Here is a 19113-nt window from a genome sequence, read left to right as displayed (position 1 = left end):
GGACTGTAGTTCTGTCCTCCAAGGTACACCTCTAAAAGCCGCAAAGCAGAAGAGAATCTATTCTCCCATCCCTCAGCTCATAATATAAACAGTACCATATGCATTGCCTCCTCTGAACAAGCATTACCGGGTTATTTGGTTAGAGGTCTAATACCAAGGGAGATGAATCAAAATTGCTGAGGACACATTTACTGCTCTTCTTGCCTTTCTAAGGGAGCAGATAGTCCTCTGTACACAAGCATCCATGTCAGCAAAATGTATAACCTAGTGAAAGTGTGCAAGTTACATAGTAGATACAGAATAGTAAGGTACAATAACTGTACAAGACCAAAAGGAAGCTTTAAAGAAGTTATTTTCCAGAAGAGTTGCATCACACTATTGCAATATAACACATTTTTTTAAAAAAAATCACAAGAGGGATTTATTCAACAAATGATCCTTTAAAAGAATAAAAGCTAAAGAATACTGTGCAACCCTCTTAAACATGTATTATAGCCACATCCCCTCATTTAACTATTTTTAAGGGGGCATTGAGCCATTCAATACCAAAATCTTAACTAATATTAATTAGGTTATTAATAGCAATTACTGCTACTTACACTTATTTCCCTCATTTATTAGCAGCAAGATTTCCAGTTAAGCTGAAATGTTTATTGCACTGGGGAGTATATGAACAGTATGTTTACAGCTTAATAATCATCATAGAAAAGCTTAGATATTAACTAATTACAAGCCATGTATTTTTTCACAACTATTCATGTTATTCTTTTTTTAAACAGGACAAAACTAAAGCACATATGAAACAAAAAGTAAAACAAAACCCACTGCTTTTCTACCCCTGCATGGGTTTTAAAAAATGACATCTTTTTCCAAGATGTCTCCGTAGTGTAAACATGGAAGTTTAACTAATTTGATCAAATAACTATGGACACAGGTTAAAATGAATTTTTCATTTTTTCTTTTAGGTCATTCCTGAAATCACTATGATTGGTCAGTGTAATGTTAGGCTTGTAGCCCAGAAAAAGCTGCTACATATTTGTACAGCACTAACAGTGTGGTAGGTGCTCTACAGACACTTAATCTTCATAAGGTTCCTTGACCTAAAGAGTTTCTAATCTAAATAACATAATTACTCTTGATTTGGGACATAAGAATATTAATAATATGGGTGCATTTCTCAGGATTGTTAAACATGTGCAAGGTGGCCAAATATAAAACAGGAAAAATGGATGCATGCCTCTGTTTTTTAACTGAGAGAACAAGGAGGAATGGTTTCAGGTAATGCATACTATAGGTCCTTGGGCAATAGGGTCTACTATTTTATAAAACATGGTAAAAATGTGGCAGATTATTACAAAATGTATTATCCAAAGAGTAAACCAGAGTTTGAAAAGTTATAGCACCACCTATTTATGTTGGTGTAGTAGAGAGTAAGTTAATTTCATTGGCTTTCAGGAGTCCTGACCCAATAAGGAATTATTATTGGCCAAAATAAAGAATTCCCTTAATCTGTTCTTGAAGTACTGAACAAATACTAGTCAGTTCCATATCACAGTTTTCCAAGGTGCAGTAAAGTACGTTAAGGTCATCAGATTTCTAGAATTATAGTTTTGCATTCTCTTCACAGGGAGTCCTGTCCACTTACTTTCTTCATTTTGTGGGGATAAGATAGGTGTGTGTATGAGGAAGAGAAGGGAAATTGGTTGAGAATCACCAAGACTTCACTAAAGAATAAACAATTTGTATCTAACACTATTCTGTCAAAACCACTAATAACCACATATTGAAAGACTGGACCATAAAATAATCCCAGCTAGACAAATATACCAATCTACTGTACACCACAAACTGATGACAAAGGGAGCAATTATTAATTGTGATTAATAAAAAATTCTAGGCAATGGAAATTTAGAAAAGACAGAACTCACCTGCAAATGTGAAGTCTGCAGTAAAAACAATATATGGAAGTATTAAAGAGTTCCAATGGCAATGTATACCAGAGTTGATTTACTATTCTTCTCTGTGTAAAAGAAGATTTTGGTATCTCTTTTTCCTCTTTTGGGCCAAACACAATGTTCAAGTCTGTTTCCTCTTTTGTCACAAATTTCATTCTGTCCCTTAGGTATCTTTATGCCCAATGCCTGGCACGCTAGCAAATAGGAATGAACCCCAAAGGAGGCCTAAGATGTAGAACAAGCCACATACGAGGAGCAAGTGAATAGAACTCAGCTTTTCCAATCACATTTCCCAGCATGGATCAGCCTCCCCCCACATACTTCCCCATTTCCTCAGCACCTAGAATCGTACAAATACACATATATACATTCATGTCTGTTGGAAGGAACAAGACAAGAAGTGAACAGAAGCAGGCTAGTCATTGGATGGAATAATGGCCTTCCACCAAGCAATCCATTTTGAGAATGACACACACATCTTATCCTCAAGAACTGGACCAAGAAATCCACATTTCCATTAAGCGGGTGATCCACAATGTGGAGGAAGCATCAGTGAGAACACCATAAATGGGGCCTGGCAGTTTCGCATTTCTTTCAAATCATCACATGGATATGTGCAGGATTTCCCAAATACAAAACTCGAGATTCTTGTTAAATTTTCCGTTGTATTTCCAGTATATTCCGTCTATTCTCTTACAGTGACCATAACGCATCTTTAAAAAAAATCCTTTATTTTTCCTGTGAGGATGGCAGTAGGCAAGAAAGAATACACAACACTGATTAATTAGTGATATGAAAAAAAGGTAACAAAATATTTTTGGCCATAATTTAGAAAAGGTAGGTTCTATAAACTCTGAGTTTAGGCAGTTTGTCCTGGTTCGTTACTTGTGGAGGCAGGTAGCATGAGGAGGAGTCCTTTAGGTCCTTGATACCCTTAGTAGACCACGGATACGTCTGACAAGTGCTTGAATGAAAGTATAGCGTGACCGGACTTTCGAGTATAACCCTTCAATATCAAGGAGCTTCTTCTGCAGAGATTCACCAAAGCTGTTGGTGGCTTCAATCTGAAGCTGAGGAAGAGAAGAAATTTGGTGAAATGGACAGTGATGTCTAGTCCTCTTGTTAAAGGAGGTCTTTTCATCATTAATCACCACCCATCACCCTTACCCATGCCACACCCCCTTCCATTGCTTCAAGCCCCCTCTTAGAAGAATATAAATATGGCTGGGGGGGAATCTAGTTTGGCAAATATTAAACAGATCCTTATGTTTGTCAATCTGAATCATACACTGGAAAGTATTTCTGTGGAGGGTTTTCTGGTGAAGTACTTAACATTTTAAAACACATGTATATGTTTTGACTTTAAAAATACTACTTATGTGCTGCAATCTAAGCACATACACGTTTGGCAAATCAGAGCCTTAGTGTTATATAACTTGACTTCTTAAATTAAGGAATTGTAGTAGAGAGTTGCCCTTACAGGCAAAATCTCAATATACGTTACAAGCTATATAAGAAAAAAATCTATGTATTGAAAAACATGTTTTGTTATTACTGATGGAAAAGGCTATTTTTAAAAAGAGCTGAATTCTAGACGTTGTAGGATGTTATTGTATATATTCTCTTGAGTGGTTGGGTATAGCCACAAAAGCGTATGCACCTTATTTTACAACTCTTGTATACCGTTAATTGTGATTGAAACAAAAAGTTTTTAATTTTCTTATTTGCACACAAACATCAAGGCTTTATGTTCACAGAGTTCTGAGAATAGATCATTAGTTAACCTATGCTGGTTTTGCAGGCCTTACCTCCAAAGAGCACAAATTATTTTAGGTTCTACATAAGCAGTGGAAATTTCTTAGTTACATCATAGTCAGCTCACCTTTCTCTCTCTTTACTATGGTCCATCTGCAGCTGACCAAAAATGAACAGTTGCAGCATCACACAAAACTAGGAACCCTGTCTTCAATACATAAAACTAGCCATCCTTCAAGGACAACTGACAATTTATTTCAGAAGCAAATTATTAAACAGCTGCAGTTTATTAGTCTAATTTGCAAGAGAATAAGAAAAATATTTTTTTCAGTAATTTGGACCTTGGTATTTTATTTGCAATGTTCTAGATTTTGTGCATTAACATGGCTGTGTGCAGGATTCGAAAATACACGTATAGCTGTGCAACTGATACCTTTTGAAAAATCGTGTTACACCCTTTTTGTAGTTCAACTAAGAATTTAGCAGCAAGGTATCACAGATCACTCCTAAACATGGAAGCTATAGACAGACTGCTGACAATAACTGCATGTTAGCAACACATCAGGTATGCCGTAATTAAGAATATTTTTCTGCTGCATCTCACCTGATCTATGTCATGCTGGCTCACTCGATTCTTCCCATTTCTAAAATCCAAGTTAGGCTCCGAACTGAAGGAATCTTGGAATAAAATTCACAAATTTAAATTCTTCATTCCACCTGCTGGTGAATACCATATATGTGCAGGTATGAAGCAAGGTTAACACACCAAATGCCTATTTTGTACATAACAGAAAGTTAAACAAGGATGAAGAGAAAAATCACAATTGATCTTTCTCGACCTATTGATGAATTCTCTCTCAACCATTAGTGTAGTAACTTCATATAGTTCTGGATTACACAACATGGCATGGTCAGCAACAATAACCTCCCCGTATTATCTTTCCTTCCCTGACTTTTTTCCCTTCCTCACCAAATCCACTGGTGAGTTAATACTGTATCAAGTTAAAAATACTTTTAGAAAACAAATGTCCTTACATCTATTCTTAATATCACCTTCAATTATTACATTTGAAAACATTTTAAAAAATATGTAATTTACTTTTCACCATTATTACTTGTTTACTTTTTCAATTTCACTCAGTTTGACCAACAGAAACAAGACTTGTTTCTAGACAAACTCACTTTTTACTTCTCATCCACTACTACAATGCAGCAATATTTGGGCTGCAAATACTGCATGGGTATGTTTAAATCCAAACAAAAACCTTTTATTACAAACAAATTAGTAAAATGTTATTAATGTTAAGTTTTGTAAAAATCTATTTTAGAAAACCTAAATTTTGATGTTCAATCTCTTGGTATTGCCACATATTTTTATGTTTAATTTACAAACTAATGTAAAGGCACCTTGGGGTTTAAGAAATGTTACCTTGTAGCCTTCTGCTCTTAAATGGAGTCCTGGAGGTCAGCAACGAATCTTGGGAATCAGTAGGGGTGCAATGCAATAGATAGTATTCCAGGTGACGCCAAAGAATAAAGAGGCATGTTTCTATGATATCTGTAGACATGCTCAGTGAAGGAGACTAAAGTTAATTTATGCTGATTTTAGATTGTAGCCCTATTAGAGGTTTCAAAAACTTCCATGCATGTTTAACTCCGTGCATCGTGAGTAGTGATTGCAATGGGCCTATTCATATGGGTAAAGTTAAGCATGTGTTTGCAAGACTGGGGACCAAGGTATCTGTTTCCTGGGGACCGAAATAACTCTGATAAACAGCTCCTAGTTGCCATGGCCCTCCATTTTTTGCACAACAACAGTTCCAAGTTACACACATGGCTTGTACATCCTGACAGCATGCTTGGTGGACCCATACACTTGATTCTTTTACTGTTACCTGCTTCCAGCTCTAAGAGCTTTGTTATTCAGCTGTATTTCCACTTCACCACAATGGAGGAAAATCACCAGCCTAATCACGTCAATTAACTTTATTTGTTGCTGACTTCTGTGGAGAGGATGCTATGTTACCACAAATAGAAAATAAACGTTTACATGCTGAGCGTAGAGAAACATGTGCCTCCTATCAACTGATTTAATCATCAATATCTGAATATTTTCTTTCCTAAGATTGGCATTTTTTAAAGTGGCCTGAAACCCAATTGACTGCTAGGCAATAAAGCAAACTACTCCCATTTCTCAGCCAACTTTTTCAATTTTTCTGGAGTGTCATCATTGGAGCTGTCATAATTCCAAAAGGATACAGGAACATAGGGAAAGCAACTTGGCCCGATTGTTTATCAGCTTCACCAGACGCCGCCTTGCCAAAACGTATTTTTGGGCAGTAGAAATTTTGTCTACCCCAGCTGGCATCACTGACTGACACAGCTATGGCAAGAAGAAAAGATGCACAAAGATTCAACATTATGTAGCAAACCAGAACAAAGTGTTAAAAGTCAAGAAAATACCCACAACAGCCTTGTAGCATTTTGTCTCCTGGGAAAGTTCTCTCTCTCTCTTCTTAGCCTCCCTCTCTCCCCACCCCAGTCACCACAAAAACAAATAAACCAAGTCCTACCCCACACTTTTCTGGCAAAATCTAAAGTGTTCCTTCAGGATCAAAACTATTTTATCAGTTCATGTTGGTGGAACAGTGGTCACTTATCTTCAGTTCAATTATCCCTCCCCTCTGTAACCCAATCATCGCTGCAGAGACTGATGGGAAACTCATACCTGTTTAATGTCTACTTATTTTGTCTGGCTGGCTAGTCACGAGATATCAGTGGCGACCAGTCTGATAAAGGTCAGCATGACATATACATTAAGAGTGACAGTAGTAATAGTTTCCAATATAATTCGCAGTAAATATCCACTCAGTACCCTCCACAAAACTTAACCTGACATTTTTTTACCCTAATATAAATGATCACTTCCATGGCCATTTAGTTCCCACTTCGTCAACTCCAACACACCCCACACCCCGACAGTAAAAAGGAATAAGTATAAGATTGTCACAGCTCCATACTACAGTTGTTTATACATTTAGTTTAATTTACAGGCAACAGATACTTCTGACTGTTCATGATAAAGTCTACAGATTCTGTTACCTCCTTTATCTCATCTGGTGGGAGCTGCTCCACATTCTGTAGCTTGTTAACATTCTGACGGTGGCTATCATAGTAACTGAAGAAATCATTAGCATTCTGTTTCAGCAGATAGACAATGATGCCCAAGCCAGGCAGGCGCCAATATGGGACCACTGGTGCTTGTGTATCTAGGGGAGACCACCATCAAAGTTAAAACAAGTTCTCTCTGAAGCCCCCACAGCTATGCAGCTTTTCCTCTACTGTTTGTCACCACCATAGTGTCAAGGATATGTAAGTACTGGTAAACTTTATTTTGGATGTGTGGGCCACACTTATTACAAATGAGATACTAGGACAAAACTCAGTGATTTCATCTCTTGCTGACACATGGCAGGCAAGCAGACAGCTGTTAGCATTCAATTCCCCACATTTTCTTTTGTCTTTTTCCTTATCATTCTTTTCTTTTTCCTTATAATTTCTGCTTTGTGCTGAGCTCACATCCAGTCTCCCTCCCTGTTAATCAGCGGCAACAAAAAGAGCTTAACGGTGTATGCCGTACAAGGGGAAATTTCAACTGTGGTGCAAATCATTATTTCAAGCCTGGGGTAGTAGGAGTACTGGAGCTATACGTTAGCCACAAAAGATTACTTCCATGATTTGCACAACAGCTCAGGGTTATTAAACCCTAGAATTTTCAAGTGTCCTCAGACAGTCATTCTGGGATGCTGAAAGGATAAAAACAAATGACTTCACGTAAACCCAATCCATTTATCACTCAGGCTTTCCACCATAGATCACTCTCAATAGTATACATGCTACCTATAATTTTTCACTGAACTAACTCAGGCTTCAAAGGTCTCAAAAAGCTAATTTTTATAGTAATAGTAATTCTACACCTTTTAAGATGGCTATTCTAACAGGGGAAGAGGAGAATTCTTGAAAAACATGTTCTTACACATATAAGATAATTAAATGGAAAATAAAAGTCACTGGTTGGATCAAGGCATTGGTATCAAGACAACTTAGAGATAACAGCACCATTTCTTTCTAATAGCACTGCAAAACATTTACTGCCAAGAAAAACTTAATTTGCGCTGTTGGGGTTTTGGTGTATTGTTTTAATATACTAAATTTTCCACCAGTCAGTCAATCTCATGCTACCCCCATCCCCCAATTTGTTGCAACTTGGCACAATTAACATCTCCAATAAGTTAGAAAAGGCACGTTGCACACGTCATGAACGAGGTGTATTACCTGCTATCAGTCCAACTTTCACAATTCAGTCTCGGATGCATACAAAACAAGTAAACCACAAACTCACCCTGACGGGGACCATCTCGATTAGTTGACTCTGACAGACTAGGAGTGAACAGACAAACTGTGTGCTGAAAGGTGGGGGCACACTGTAACATAAGTGACTGGCAGTACTCCATTACATTTGCACAGATCTACAGAAGAGGAATCACAGCAAGTCAATACAAATAAGACTGATGAAATATTGGGTAGACAATTAATACTATTTTCAGAACTCTTCAAATTGCATACATCAGTATGACGACTAGAAATGGCTACAAATCAGCCATGCCAGATATTTCATAATTCCCAACTGATGATTTTAGCAGTGCTGTGAAGATGTAACTTTGTTCCTCAGTTTCCTCACCTGTTGCATGGCCAATTCAATCTCATCCCTCTTGCTCACTCTGTCTCCCTCAGCACTGTCATCTTGCAGTTTAAACTGATGGAGTCTGTCTGAACCTCCAAACCGACTTAGAAGTCCCAAGCACTGGCGCTGTGACAGGAAGCAAACTTTGGTGAGTATCTCCACCAAAAAGTTAAAAAAATCCTTTGATATTTACAAGCAATAAAAATGATACATTTGCATTAATAATAATCTTACAGCCCTCATTAACCCTTTACTATCCATTCTATAACACAAGAAGCGGCAAGACAAATTAAGCATTTCACATCACATGGGAATAATTTTGTAAGCTAAGAAACTCATATTTACCTTAAAATGTTTAAATCACAAAGAATATAAGTGTACTTTTTGCCTGTCCTTAAATCAATTTGAAAGCAAATGGTACTTTTAAAGGGCCCCAATGGAACCCAATCTTAAATTTTGAGAAATTATCCCAATTCAGATATGTCCAGTTTAGTTAGACTGTATCCTCCAGTATGTCATCTGAAAACACATTGGAGATAAATGTCTTCAAACCCTCTTCATGTTTTCAGTTTCCTGAAAAAGGCCCAATGTCACCAAACTGTGTTGGTTTAGATAAGAACAGACAACACTGGATTGTGATTAGCACCAACCATTTACAAATTCTAAAACGAAGATTAGACAAGAAGATACTAAACCGTGTAAATCTGAATTAACCAACCATTTCCAAGTCAAATACTCTGTATATTGCATGGCCTGACAGGACAGCAGTAATAACTACCTACCAGGATGGTTGTGTTCTTTGTTTAAGTAGGGCTATTAAGATCACCAAATATACCTCAAACACTAAACCAGTTCCACATGGCAATTATTAAAATATACCTTAGAAATACTTATTGCTAAATACTTTTGGGGGGAGGGAAGTGTAGAGAGAAAAATAATTAAGTCTTCTTTTCTTACTTGATGACTACAGTGGCATATGGGCTAGAATACAGTACTTGCTATCTTTTCACTCAATTTGTTATAAGCATATTATTCAGGCCACCCATTTTTAAATTAATAAAGAAATTAAATTGCAGAAAATAGGAACCCTTTCTTTGGTTTTCCAGGGGGACTCATGCTGAGGGATGCAGAAGTTGAGCACTCAGTCCCATCAGTACTACAAGCTGCTTACTGCTTGCAAGCCCTCTTTTGGCTCATCTGTGGGGTAGCAATAATCAGGGGTTCAAGAGAACACATTATCTTACTCTCCTGTTCAAAAGCACTTGGTGTGGCAGCCTCTTTATACAATTAGGTTAGAAAGAAGTAGTTCCTACTAGTGGAAAAAAGCAGTACAACAGCAAGGCTTCAGAGCAGAAAGTAGGGTGTGAACCCTGGATATGGGACTGTTGTTATGGATTCTAATCAAGACCTACTGACCTGCACCATATATCTGGTTTCTCCTTAAAAGGGACAAGGAAAGAAATATGACTTTGGGTGTATCAGACACATCAACAGGTGGAGCTGAGGATGTCCTTGTGGTGAAAGTGGAATACTTCTGAATTACTTCATTTTGGTATTGGTCTCAAATCCCTCCCCCTTCTTCACATCTAGTAGATGAATCCTTCAGATCTTTGCAGGCTCGACTGTAAAATGAAAGTCTCTAACCTAACTTTCCTTTTGTCAAAGACTTCAATTCTTTTTTTTTTTTTTTTGAGGGGTGGGGAGGGGAGGTAAGATTCTCAATTCTTAGTTAGAGAGTAACAGGTATTTGTTCTATGAAAACCGGTACAAAATTAGGATGCAATTCTCATTTAAATATGAAATTCCAAATAGACATGAGACTAAAACATAAAACTCAGTTACCTGAAATCGTCCTATATGCCCTTGTAGCTCCATTTGCGTCCCTTCATTAATATCAATATCGAATTCACCTAACACACCTAACAAAACAGACATGAGAGGATACAATACCTGGGTGTTTTTTCTTTTAATTAAAAACACTTATGGTTTAGTATTTTACATTTAACTAATAGAGCTGGTCAGAAAATGTCCATCAAAATGAAATTTTGACAAAACTTTGCACAAACATTTTTGTGAAGAATGTGTTCAGATCTAGCTGTAGCTACTTGGATATATACGATTATGTAATTACTTTATTTTTTGAGTAATACTATATGCATTTTTTAAAATAAAAGTTTTGGGGTGAATTTCAGCACTTATGAAAAAAAAAAAAAGCCTTGGCAAAGAACTGGCAGTTGTTGTGCTAGTCTTTCCACATAGCTAAACCAATAAACTTCAGTTACGACCTACAGCACTGTATGGCCATTGTAATTCTAGTCATAGGCCCCTCGTGAGGAAACACTGCCAATCATGATTTTAAACATAGTATGGTGAATTTGGGAGGAGCCCAAATATGTCCACAAGGGTCTAGAGAAGACCACCAAACCCAGCACAATAGCGAATAGATACTTTCATGAAGGTAGACCCTCAGAGAGAGGAGGTTAGTGCACTAACCTACAGTATCGCCCCCCCCAAAAAAACTTTGTATAAATAAAAATGTAGGAAACATTAATTATCACCAACTAGGAAAAAAAACTAGATTATTTTAGGCAAATAAATTTCTGTGCCTGCATTTTCTCAGTTGTAAAGTGGACTGGCTGAACAATCCCCTTGTATCTACCTCCCAGTTGCATTGTGAAGATGAATTGTAGTAGGCTAATATTAGAACACTGAAAGCACTGTAGAAGTATTAGGTATTATTATGCAAATGCAGCAGGAAAGTCAAGCCTACATCAACATATTGTGGATTCCACATCCACTGCCAGCCTACCATTCTTTGCCTCAATAACAATTATTTTCCATGTCTCTTTCCAAAGCCATACATTCCAATAAGATACAATTTTTAACAGATTTTCCATGATGCATTTTATTCCTTTGACAGTACATCAAAAAGAATCAAGCTTATGCGACTAAGTCAGACAAGTGTAACAAAATTGGAGTTTTTGCAATCTAAGATATAACCCTACCAGGCAGAGCTGCTTTGCTGATTATTCCTGTCAGAAAGGCTAGTTCCTGAAGTGATCCTGCACTGACATCTTGACACCGCAAGATTGCCTGAATAGTATCTGAATGGGATATTAGAAACTGCAAAACCTAAACCACAGAAAGGGGGAAGGAAAACATGAGTGATGAAAAAATTGAATATAATAAATAAAATCAGAATTATTACTATTAGAACTTTAGTGCAATTTCTCATATTGGTGAAAACATTATAAAGAAAATGTTACTGACAGAACAAATATTATACATAATCTGGCAGCAAACAGTATCATCAGCCAATGTTGGACACCGAAAGATAATTCTTGGCCTCTTAGCTTACCTGTCCAGCTGCCTGCAGATGCTGTGCCATGCTGGATGTGAGGATCACCTGGCACAGCTGGAGGGCTGGGAGAAGAATCTGGCGATAGCGCTCCACAGGAGCGGGAATGAAGACAGGCGGATCTCTCATTCCAAACATTCTGAAGAGATTTAAGATGAAAGGTATCAATAGTTGAAGGAAACTGGAGGCTACAAAAACAGGCAGTTTACAAGTACCTTAAAGGGTACAGAAACATCACAGTACTCAATAATAGCTCCTTAGTTAAGGATGTTAGCTTTCCAGTAGAAGGCCAATTTCACATAGATCCCTTTTTAACTTCCTCGGAAAGCTGCTTTAGATCTGAAGTTTCCCATACATTCTCTAGCTAGACAATTTTCAGAGTAGCAGCCGTGTTAGTCTGTATTCGCAAAAAGAAAAGGAGTACTTGTGGCACCTTAGAGACTAACAAATTTATTAGAGCATAAGCTTTCGTGAGCTACAGCTCACTTCATCGGATGCATTTTTCATCCGATGAAGTGAGCTGTAGCTCACGAAAGCTTATGCTCTAATAAATTTGTTAGTCTCTAAGGTGCCACAAGTACTCCTTTTCTTTTAGCTAGACAATGTTTCTTTGAAAATGTCCAGATTAATCAGATGGACTTGGTCTAGAAACACCAGATTTGTCTTCCTCAGTTGTCCTCAGTGAAAACAAGCGGCTTCTAAAACACTCCTTTCAGGTTCCAACAGAGCATGTAAACTCCAGCTGATATATTTAGACCTAAGTGCTTATTGAAACCTCCCTATGCCGCCCCCCCCCCCTTTTTTTTTTTTTTTTTTTTAGTTTCTAGCTCTTTTTGTTACAAAGATTACCTTGGAAATGTAAAGTGAATATCAGGGTTGGAAATTAGTCAAGATGTTTTTTTCCTAAACATACAAGTTACTCCTTTTCTTCCCCCAGCCGCCTCACAACCAAAAGTTGCACATTGTGTCCCCACCCCAACAGATACTGGCCATCTGAGCTCCTGCTCCTGATTGCTAGCACCTTAAAAATAATTAGACATACAAACTTCCTGCTGGGTAAGTTAGGCAGTGTTTAGATTACTCTAATTAACAAATTTAACAATACTGTACAACTCCATGGAGTTCATAGAATCATAGAATATCAGGGTTGGAAGGGACCTCAGGAGGTCATCTAGTCCAACCCCCTGCTCAAAGCAGGACCAATCCCCAATTTTTGGCCCAGATCCCTGAATGGCCCGCTCAAGGATTGAACTCACAACCCTGTGTTTAGCAGGCCAATGCTCAAACCACTGAGCTATCCCCTCCCCCCAAGTTGCTGTGTCACATATTATGAATATCATGAAAACTTGGAAATTAAATTTACTTCAATATTGTATGTTCTGTGTGTTCTTATAGGAAGGAAGAGGAGAATGTATCAAACATGGGCTCTAACCACCACCTTCAAACCACCTCCAATCCCTCAAAAATTAAATCTACAATATATAGAAAAATGGTTTAAAGAACACTAATTTTCGCTGCTGTAGATTTCAGCAACTTCAGCTCTAAACTAGCAGAACCTAATTTATGTTTAAAAAATTCTGGACTACTTTCCACAGAATCAGATAAGCTAGAGGGCTTTATATCCTGGATCCAACTGGAAAGTACCATAATTTACCCCTTCATGCCTGGTACACTGGAATTTTCCATGCCAACAAGACAGCTTTAATTTAGCTACTGAAAAGTTAAACAGAGAAAACATTTTTAACACAAGGATGAAAGACTACAAAAGTCAGTGATTTTCGCATCCTCCAAGAATGGGTTTTATGGTCTAGCACTCAGTTAAAGGACCAACTCCATGGACACCTACCCCTGATGATGTGTCTCTGGTCGCATGTCATATACCTGACACTGTGCAAGCCTCACAATCACTCCAGACCTCAGCAACTCTAATGCTCCCTGTTGGATTTTAGCAACTCTGGTCAAGAATGCCTAGAGTATAGAAGAGAACAGGGAAAAAACAGTCTTGCAAACTTACAGTGAGACTCCATTTATAGGTTTCAGAGTGGTAGCCGTGTTAGTCTGTATCAGCAAAAAGAACGAGGAGTACTTGTGGCACCTTAGAGACTAACAAATTTATCATGGCATAAGCTTTCATGGGCTAAAACCGACTTCATCAGATGCATGCAGTGGAAAATACAGTAGGAAGATAGACAGATAGATAGACAGACAGACAGAGAACATGAAAAAATGGGGGTTGCCATACCAGTTGACAAGAAGCTGTGAGTAACAGAAGCGGAAAAATTAGCAGGTTTAAATAGTCACATCAGCCACACCATCAGGGGCTAGTTCACCTGCACATCTACCAATGTGATATATGCCATCATGTGCCAGCAATGCCCCTCTGCCATGTACATTGGCCAAACCGGACAATCTCTACGCAAAAGAATAAATGGACACAAATCAGACATCAAGAATTGTAACATTCAAAAACCAGTCGGAGAACACTTCAACCTCCCTGGACATTCAATTACAGACCTAAAAGTCGCAATTCTTCAACAAAAAACTACAAAAACAGACTTCAACGAGAAACTGCAGAACTGGAATTAATTTGCAAACTGGACACCATTAAATTAGGCTTGAATAAAGACTGGGAGTGGATGGGTCATTACACAAACTAAAAACTATTTCCACCTGCTAATTTTTCCCCTACTGTTACTCACACCTTCTTGTCAACTATTTGAAATAGGCCATCCTGATTATCACTACAAAAGGTTTTTTTATTTTTTTCCTCTGGCTGATAACAGCCCACCTTAATTGATTAGTCTCGTTAGAGTTGGTATTGCAACCCCCTTTTTTCATGTTCTCTCTCTCATTTCTATTCCTACTGTATTTTCCACTGCATGCATCCGATGAAGTGGGTTTTAGCCCATGAAAGCTTATGCCATGATAAATTTGTTAGTCTCTAAGGTGCCACAAGTACTCCATTTATATTAATGTTCTCGCACTCCTTGCTTTCAACAGTATCCCAAAACATATCTATTATATGCAGAACAACTTTTGTTGTTGTTGAAAATACCATAAATTGAAAACGTATTGATGAAACAGAAAGGCCCATATGTTTTTTAAATATGTCATCTGTTAATTGGACATGCACTCTTATCAAGAATGTGAAGCTCGAGAAAGCAACTTTTGTTTGTGAAGAAAACAGTCCCGGGTGAGCTCATACCATTTTGGATTCATAGGTGTAAAGAGCTTTAAGTAAAGGAGGTTGAGGCGTGAGTAAGCTCTGAAGAGTGAAGTCATCATCTGCTAGGCTATCCACAAGCACCTTCAGGTAGCCACTGTTGGAGAGATACAAGAGCCATTGCTGCTGCTTGTCTACTGAGACAATGCGATCAAGTAAAGCCAGTGCTAGCATCTAAAAATAATAAACAAAAAATAATTAAATCAATTAGCCTGAATGCTGAGATTTCTAATACATGCCTAGAGACAGGCAACGTGTTTATATATTGAAATTCAGACCTTGTTTTGGTCCATTATTTGTAGAAATCTCTTAACAAATCTGAATATATTTTTTCCCCACACACTAACCTGTTCTTTTATTTGGAAGTTATTGCACCATCTAGTTCGTGGGGTTTTAATACAGAGGAAACCAACTTGACTCCCTTTGTTGTTTATGGCTCTATCTAGCAAAACTAATACTTAGAATATCTTCAAAATGCTTCCAAACACTATAGGGACACTTATCTACTTGAAAATAATATTTGTATTTTTTTTTAAGTCTACTCTTGTTACAAATAGCATATAACCTCACTATATCTGAAAAATAAGTGAAAACATTTTCTCTCTTCAGTTTCTTTACTGGCACATTTTGACAAAACTACCTGTCTCGTCATTTTCACTCCTTCCCCTGGATCTTTCATACAGCAAGAGGAGAAAGAGAAATGTTTTAAAAAATTGAAAATATGATGGTATAAATCACTAAGATAGGACAGTGAAATACCTGAAATTATCTTTAAACACAGTTTTTGAAAATGATGAAATCCCTGTGAGGATTTTATTCACATTTTGTAAGTAAGGAAACGGACACAAGGAAATCAAGAGATTTGCCCAAAATCAAACAGCAGGTCAATATCAGATCTAGACATGGGATTCAGCAAGTCCTAGCTTCCACTCCTGTGCTTTGTCCTCTAGACCATACTACCTCTGCAACTGCATTAATAACGGTCCTGCTTCGCACAGCTAGCAGGGTGAGTTCACACATTGCTTTTCAATGGAACATACGAAAATAATATTTTTTTAAAAAAAATACATCTAAATTGTCGAGTGATTTTTTATTTCAGTAGATATTTGTAATACTCACCAAATTACAATTTAAAAAATTATCAAATGTTCTCCGAAATAGTTGAAAAGCATCCCTTTAAAAACAAACAAACAACAAGTTTAGGCTACAAGGGAATAGATTCATTTACCCGGCCTATCTCATGGCCATCACAGGCATCTCTGCAGACCACCTCCATGAGGGCAGCACCGTAGCTTTCAATAATTGCCATGTTTTCTCGCTGCAGTTTACTGAATGCATCTTCTGGAGCTGTCAGACGTTCCCACATTGTTTTCTTGGCTATAAAAAAAGTGAGAAAAATAGAATTAAAGGAGATGCAGAAGGATGAAGTGGTTTGATGCAGCAAACAGCAACCTAGATGCAGCAAAACAGCAGCCACTACTTTCTATTAAAGTAGTCATAATCTACACATAGTCTCAGTAAGTGTGTGGGCGGGGGGGAAGGAAGCGCGCTGCTGAAATGACAAGGTTCCTGTACAAATATATTTGGTCCTAAAATCAGTTACCCTGGCCAGAACATCCAAGTAGGGGGTGTGTGTATACATGTACGTGTATCTCCCCTCCCCTCAGATGGTCTGGTCAGGAAAACTTACTGTAGGATAAAATACATATACATGCGTAGGTACTGGAACTAGGGGTATGGGGGGGGTCTGGCTTGAAGTGGTTACCATTATATACAGGATTTACAGTTTGGTTCAATGGCTCACAGCACCCCCGCTATAAAAAATTGCCCCTGTACACATGCAAACTCTTTCAATTGAGCCTAAAAAACTTCCACTGAGATCAAAGCAATCAATCTTAAGGGAAGCAAACAAGATGCATCCAGTGGAAAATAGTTATGTCCAAAGCAATCAATAAACTGTAAAGAAATTGTAACAATTTTACTGACACTTTCAATCACTGCAATTCCCAGCACTAATCAAATCATAGTGGTGGTAGTCTGAATGACCAGGCATGAGAACCAAGCTTGATTTCTGATTCTGATCCCTTGCTCTGAGATTCAGCAGTGGCTAGGAATATCGAAGAGGCAAAGAATTCTGCCCTTAGACAGAAAGAGTGTGGCTGGCACCAGTAGCCCTGCTGGTTGCTTAAGGAGCAGTCTCGATTAGCTTTGAAAATGAGTTCCTTCCAAGTCATCTTCAGCTAGAGGAATAAAAACAGCACCAAAGAGCAGTAAGAGGTTCCTGTAGTTCCAAATGAAACATTGAGAGAGAGTACATAAGCAGGAATGCAAAGAATGTTTTCCAATAGCTTCCAACAATGTTAACAAATTTAATAATTTCCCACAGGCCCCGAGACCTTTAACAGATTTGTAATTATGGTTCACTCCTCGTTAAATGGACACTGAATAACAAATCACATATTTTAATCCTTGATATCAGGAAATCCAAAGCTCATGGTACAGAATACATTTTGAATGAATACTTAGAAATGGCCGTTGACAATTCTCTGTCCTGACTTAATTCTAACACAGTGGGATAACAAACAGCACTGGGTTTGATACCCAATTGGTCTTCTTTTTCTCAAAACACAATTGTATCCTACCTGCTTCTAAGGTGTCTGGTTCATCTGGTCTCTGGGCAATCTGTAAGTAATAAAGCAGTGATCCATACAGATGTGTTCTCACTCGTTGGAATCCACCACCTGGTCATAGGAAACAGTTATTTGTAACAGGGAACAAATTGGTATAAGTCAAATTATTATTCTGTTAATACCATCTGTGCCCCCCACTTAATTTATCTTCACAATGCTAGTGCTGACAGTAGCAAAACAAGTGAAAAATTACGTTTTCTTATACGAGAGCTTTGCCTTACTGATCCAGGGTTACGAGAATGAGTTTAGCAAAGCAAGGTCTTGTCTGATAAGCTATAACCACTGCAATATTCAATCCCCTTTTATACATACACACTACATAGCCCTCTACCTCAACAGTTCTGATTTTCAGGATAGCATGCTAAGTAACTGTCTCCTCAGAGTAACGTAAAACTTACAGGATATCTATAAAGGTAACTCTGAAAGGTGCACCTGTATTAATGCCATAAAGAAGTTCAATCCAATGATTTAAGGGTGGTTCACAGTGCATTTATGCAGTTTTGGCATGTTAGAATCCACTCACAGACAGTGCAATTATTTTATGCTTTTAACGGCATACCTGTTTTCAAAATGAAATCCAATAGTTTTTTTAAGATGATATGGAGGGAAGAGTCACCAATGGAAGCAAAACCCACAGATATGCCCTCTGAACCAGGTGATGATGTGAAAGAACCATCCAGCATCAAGACATACTGGGAGTGTCCAGGTACAGGGACTGCAAGTGGCCGCTTTTGCTCAGTGCGCACAGACTGGCTAAGGTGGGCAGTGAGGGTAAACACAGCCCCTGCCACCACTGGCATTAACTCCTGAGCTGCATCATCATCCAGAATCTTAAGAGGACGGGGGGAAAAAAGAGAACATGTTTGATTTCAGGAGGTACCAGACCACTTATTCAGCTGCCCACAGCTGCATAATTTCTGCAAGCAAAAGGAACGCATCTTAATGTTACATTATTTGACATTTTTATTTCATGAAATTAGAAATAGAAGATTTTCTATACAAAATAAATCAATAACTGAACACAGTGTCTTTTTTCAAAAACAGTGTAATATAATATTTTGGACTAGACTCTTAGCCTTATGGTTCTCACTCCCCCAAACATAATGACACATGTATTTGGGCAGGGAAACAGAAGGGAGTAGAGTGCAGATGTATTAAAGCCTGATTTTAAATATTTCACATATAAACAAACAAGTCAGAGAAAGAACAATTCAGCTATGTTACATTTCAATATCTAAAAAAAAATCTGTATTAGTAAAAAGAAAAGTTAAACAAGACACAATTTAGTAAAACTTGGTACCCATCTGAGAGCAGCCACAAGAATTCTTCAGGAAGGGGATAAAGTCAGTCTTTCATTTGACCATTTAAAGGGTAAAATTACCTTCTCA

General features: G+C 37.8%; 1 protein-coding gene across 4 annotated transcripts in view; it reads right to left on the bottom strand.

The window, feature by feature from the left end:
* Positions 1 to 636: 636 nt before the first annotated feature.
* The window catches only part of NUP205 (nucleoporin 205), a 79134-nt gene continuing 60657 nt past the window's right edge, over positions 637 to 19113 (bottom strand). The window contains exons 29-43 of one of the 4 annotated variants that reach the window (XM_043491447.1): positions 18285 to 18555; positions 17678 to 17776; positions 16264 to 16412; positions 15018 to 15209; positions 13659 to 13780; positions 11813 to 11951; positions 11460 to 11586; positions 10297 to 10373; positions 8452 to 8580; positions 8113 to 8239; positions 6813 to 6979; positions 5970 to 6093; positions 5140 to 5268; positions 4315 to 4394; positions 637 to 3025 (exon numbers count right to left, since the gene is read on the bottom strand). In XM_043491447.1, coding sequence (XP_043347382.1) covers positions 2873 to 3025; positions 4315 to 4394; positions 5140 to 5268; positions 5970 to 6093; positions 6813 to 6979; positions 8113 to 8239; positions 8452 to 8580; positions 10297 to 10373; positions 11460 to 11586; positions 11813 to 11951; positions 13659 to 13780; positions 15018 to 15209; positions 16264 to 16412; positions 17678 to 17776; positions 18285 to 18555 — 2085 coding nt within the window. In that variant the 3' untranslated portion in view covers positions 637 to 2872. Of the gene's footprint in view, positions 3026 to 4314; positions 4395 to 5139; positions 5269 to 5969; positions 6094 to 6812; positions 6980 to 8112; positions 8240 to 8451; positions 8581 to 10296; positions 10374 to 10410; positions 11255 to 11407; positions 11587 to 11812; positions 11952 to 13658; positions 13781 to 15017; positions 15210 to 16263; positions 16413 to 17677; positions 17777 to 18284; positions 18556 to 19113 lie in introns of those variants that run through there. The other 3 variants (XM_038411213.2, XM_043491457.1, XM_043491460.1) reach the window with 3 other exon arrangements.

Source organism: Dermochelys coriacea, chromosome 1 (genome assembly GCF_009764565.3).
Source record: "Dermochelys coriacea isolate rDerCor1 chromosome 1, rDerCor1.pri.v4, whole genome shotgun sequence".
NCBI lineage: Eukaryota > Metazoa > Chordata > Testudines > Dermochelyidae > Dermochelys > Dermochelys coriacea.
The sequence above is the reverse complement of the archived record's forward strand: the minus strand, read 5'-3'. Positions and strand labels throughout refer to the sequence as shown.